The sequence below is a fragment of the Anopheles aquasalis genome, chromosome 2, assembly GCF_943734665.1.
Source record: "Anopheles aquasalis chromosome 2, idAnoAquaMG_Q_19, whole genome shotgun sequence".
Classification (NCBI taxonomy): Eukaryota; Metazoa; Arthropoda; class Insecta; order Diptera; family Culicidae; genus Anopheles; species Anopheles aquasalis.
Window position 1 is genome coordinate 35,347,501 of NC_064877.1, and position 5,000 is coordinate 35,352,500.

General features: G+C 51.8%; 1 protein-coding gene across 2 annotated transcripts in view; it reads left to right on the forward strand.

The window, feature by feature from the left end:
* The window catches only part of LOC126571938 (transcription factor GATA-4), a 95,167-nt gene that overhangs the window by 81,553 nt on the left and 8,614 nt on the right, over positions 1 to 5,000 (forward strand). For both annotated transcript variants that reach the window (XM_050230849.1, XM_050230850.1), the window contains exon 5: positions 2,402 to 2,536. In XM_050230849.1, the coding sequence (XP_050086806.1) occupies positions 2,402 to 2,536 (135 nt within the window). The remainder of the gene's footprint in view (positions 1 to 2,401; positions 2,537 to 5,000) is intronic.

Here is a 5,000-nt window from a genome sequence, read left to right on the forward strand (position 1 = left end):
ATGACCGTAATGGGAATGCCATTACGCATCGGAATGCGTTACGTGGTGGTGGTCGGTCGGCTGCATAAATAACGAACACGTCACGGAAATGGGGATTCCGCAGTTGTAGTAGTACAATTCCACGTAATCAACATTATGGTGCGCGCGTATGTGACGCACCCCACTGGTCTGCTGGGTGTGGCTCACTTTCGTTTTCCGCGCGACATTTGCTCGTTGCTTGTTCCGCTGGAAGTTGGAAAATTGTCCTCGAAACCGAAATCGAACGCACAGTTGTAAGCAGCAACCAATCATTTGAAGTGTTTGTTGTTCTCCTCGCGAATTGAATTGATCCAAGGGCCACAAGGCTTTTCCAGCACCAACTCCCCCCTCTTTAAAATGTGGAAAATGGCAACATGGCAGAGAGGGTCATCCATCTCATCACCAGCTTGCCATCGTTGTCGTTTGTTTGTTGCTGGAAAGTGGAGCACCACTGGAAGTGATGGTGTTTCGCGCCAGCAGATCATGGAGGAAAATGAAGAAGGAGCCCCACCACGGCGTGAATTTGATCGAGTATTCGCGAGCGCAGTTTTTCCTCGCTACCGTTTCTTCCGTTCCGCAATACCACAACGCGCCTTTCGAGGCGGCCAGCCGGCTGATTAACGCGGCGCTCTAGGTGGCCGCGTAGTGCGCTGCGCTGTTTAGACGAGAGCAATGGCGTCGTTGCTGGAGATAAAATTATTAATGGAATTCACTCGAAAGCCTCACCAGCAACAGCACCTTGAGAACGGAGGGTGTGCACGCGAATCGGTCATGATGGAGGGAGGTGCTGGTGTGCCATGTTTTCTTCCTTTTCGTGTTGCTGTTGCTGTTGCTCTGCTAATGGGTTTTTCGGCACGCTGCTGCACAGGGTGCTGGAGGTAAAGATTGCTTTTAGTTTGAAATTAAAATCTACGACACAAACGAAACACACACCAACAAAAATGGGAGAAAAAAAAAGAAAAATAATGGACTCTCTGGCTGCCGGTTGTTAATTGCGTGAAACTCGTCGTGCGTTCGCGTCTTTGTTTCGTTGAGTGGTCAAACGATTTATTTGTCTTTTACTCCATTTCGATTCCCCCCCCCCCCCCCCACCTCTCTCTCTCTTTCTTTCTTTCTATCTATCTGTCTAGTAGTTTGATTCATCTTTAATTGAAACCCAGTAACACCCCTGCTGGTGAAACATCTCCTTGTTTTCCCCCGAAACACGTGAAATCCCCATTAGCGGTGACGAGGTGACATACGCGAGCATTTACTAAATGGTTGGCGTTACACTTCCATCCCCCCCCCCCCCCCCCTCCACAAAAACAACGAGGTCCGAGGTGAGGCCGTACTCTGACTGTCAGCAAATCATATTTCATTTGTCGCGGAAAACCGACTGCTTCGGCTGCTGCTGGTGTGTCTAACGAACCGATTTATGGTGTGAGTTTCGGTTTTTTGGGCAGATGCTATCATCATCGCGACCATCAACCGGTGTCCGGAGCAGTTGACGTTTACGGTGCCCTCACTTATGAGCGCTCCTCATTAAATCGCTTCAGATTAAACAAACAAACAAACAAACAAACACAAGCACACACCTGCACTGGGGTGGCCTCGGTGGACCGCACATTAATGACAATCCAATCGCGTCGCGGCCACAACCGGAACACCATCATGCCGGACATCGCCGCAACATCGTGTTCGCAATCCACATCAAGATTGATCGGTTTGAGGCCAGACCAGCAGCGGATGAGAGCAGCTAGAGAGCGTGGCCACAATGAAGCACTTGAAGCGTGTTGCAACCATGTTGCCACCACGTACAGTCCAGGTACTCGGGAGTGGGCCCCCGGGGGCAGCATCGCGCACTAACCGATCGTTAGACAACGATCATCCAGCGGTGGTGCGAACCTGAAATGGATGGCCTACGGGTGCGGGCGAATCCCGGCAATCCGGTCTGACGGACGGACGGTCGGTGGGCCATTTTCGGTGTTCGGCCATAAATCAATTTCCGACGTAATTGTTTCGTCCCTACCGGGTGATGTTGGCTTCTTAGCTGCTGTTGCTGCTGCTGCTGCAACCGAAGCCACCGCTGCCCGGAGGTAAGATCGGAATTCCAGAATTTAATAAATGTCATGTAGATTACGCAGCGCATTGCCACCGGGGCTCTCGGGGTCTGCATTATCCAATCCGGCATCCAAACCGGCAGCAGCTAAGGCAGCAACATTAATAGAGAGCATTGCAGGTGCTGCTCGTGATGATCGAAGAAGATCGCCGCGGCGATGATGATGAAGATTACAAAGTATCACACCACTGCAGCATAAAATCTCACTAACACCACTCAAAGGATGATTACTAATTTCTGTTGTTTCTGTTTCTCTCTCTCCTCCCTCTTCTCCCCTTTAAGCAGTCGCTTCAAAGTGCCGCCCGACGTGCTGGGACCTCGTGCGCCAACTGCAAGACGACCACGACGACGCTGTGGCGAAGGAACCAGGGCGGTGAACCAGTTTGCAACGCTTGCGGCCTCTACTACAAGCTACACAATGTAAGTTACCCCCGCCGACACATAAATCGTAATCACATGCACCGCACGGAGGGCCTCAAGAACTTAATCAATCGCCACCGCCAGTCGATCGAGACTGTGCCGCTTAAAATCATCATCATCATCATCGCACGACAATCACGCGGGATTATCTCTTCGCGCTGTCTCCCGGAGTCCCATCCGGCGCTTCCTTTCGAGGAGCAATAAAATGGAAATCAACTGCGTCCTGGACTGTCAGGAAAAGCCAGGATGCACCACCACGGGGCTGGAGGGAAAATAATGACCCAGCAGCATTAATGGGCTGCAGTCCCCCCGTGCATCGTCCGGCATAAATCTCGGCATTCGCGCCGAAGCCAAACGGAAACGATTAATATTCCCTTTCCTTCATTTGAGCTCAGTGCATAAGGAGGAGGAGGAGGATAGGAGAAGGATATCCGGTGCGAAAAGGACGCCGTTAATGATGTCACGCTGCACAATACGCATGCATATGTCGCATGTCCGCAAACTGGTGTGCGTTAATTGAAAGCAAATAAGCTGGGTTCTCGGCTTCGCTCGGCTTCGCTTCGTTGTTGGAAATTGGAAATTTAGAATTCGGAAAAATCTCAACCCACAAACGCCAGTTTCCTAGGAAAAAAAGGGGAGAGAGGGATTCCGGATGATAAAAAGAAGAAATCAAATCACTTCTCCGTAGGACTAGCAGGAGGACAGGAAATTAACTTCATCTTCTAATCGGCCACCATCCAAACCAACCAACCATCGGGGAGGCCACAAGTTCGATGAAAGATAGAGCTGGCGTGCGTGCGTCGTAGCTAGAGATAAGCCAGATTTTTGGCGAATCACTGACAGAGAGAGCAAGCGAGAGAGTGAGGGTGAGAAAAAAAAGGGGGAAACAGATTATGACACGCCGCTGAGCTATGGCACGTGGCGTACCGGTCGGTCGGCCCAGGGGGAAGGAAAACGTGACCGAGAAGAAGCCGGAAAAATAGGAGGGGACGGAAATGGACCGTGGCGCGAGTCGATTCTGCTCGAGATCATTCCTCCCTCGCGCGCGTTCACAGGATAATCAATCTGCCACCGTCGTCGTCGTCGTCGGACGGACGGACGCATCCTACCCCACGCGACACGATAATAGAGTGTAAATGTGAGTTTGGAAACTGCGATAAGATTGATTTACTTTGTGGCGTTTGGCGCTAAGGAGGGTGGGCAAGACGCCGCCTGGCCCTAGCAGGTTTGATCCCCTGGTTTCTGACTGAGGTTTTTCCTTATCGCACCGGCCACCCTCCACTGATGCTGCAATGAATACGCGATTAGGTGCCGCGAACCCTCAGCAGCACCACCATCCCTTTGCTACTTGTCCCGCGGAGAGGGTGCGTCACTTGTTCAGGAGCCAAAACAATTGGCCACGCGGGGGAACGGTGGATGTTAGCCCTCCTGTTTTGGACTCAGTCACCCTCTCCGGAGACGATCCAGACCAGCTCTCTCTCTCTGGAGTGTCATTGGGTGACGGAAACGAAACGAAACGAAACGTTTGAATCGAAGCGCCAAGCGGCATTGTACCTCAAGCGGTACCTCGGTGCTTGATCTGGTAATTGACCCAACAGTACCAGCACCCTCTTCTCTCTGATAAGCACCCCGCGGCCGATTGTGCAATTATCAGAACCGATTCAAGGTGCAATTCACGTGAAAAGACTCCCCCACCAGGTCGCCATCAAAAAGACATCCATCTTGAAGGGGTCTCCAGCACAGAATCCAATGAATTGTCAACGGTGCCTGTTCCCTGGAATGCTCTCGGTGGCCACGCCGAAAGCATAATGAGCTACGCTACGGGATCGCAAACAGAGAGTGTGGTGATTTGGCTCCGGTGACTGACAGCTCAAAGGAGCTTCTCGCGGGGGTCTCGGGTGCTCTCGTCAAAAACCCGCGCGGCCAGTCGACCGGACCGGACAGACGCCACCTCACGCGTCCGTCACCGTTTCGTTCGTCCGTCAACGTCAAGACACTTGACGACGACGACGGCAGCGACGTCACATGCCAGGGAGAGCGAAAATTGGACCGGATCCGGATCGCATGCAGCAAAGGACAAGAGAGCGCGCCCAAGGGGCTCATTATAGCTTGGTGGACTGCCAGACTCTAAATTCCCTTTTTCGAACTTCTCTCTCTCCTTCTCTCCTATCTCTCTTTGTGCGAGGTGTGCACTATGATCATCTGTCTTAGTGTCTCAGGCGCAAAGAGCGATCGTACTGGAGCTAACGCTTGATCATCATTTTCATAAAAAGCACATAAAGCAAACCTGCCAAGTACAGCAGCATGGATAGTTGGTTTGGTGCCAGACCGATTCTAATGTGCAAATGGCCCACCCTCTACCACCGAAGACCTAGACCAGAAAGGCATTTATTTGGTGAAAACGGTTTTTCCAAAGTCTGACCATTGCAATCGGACCAACGAAACTCAGTCGAGGCGACCAGTC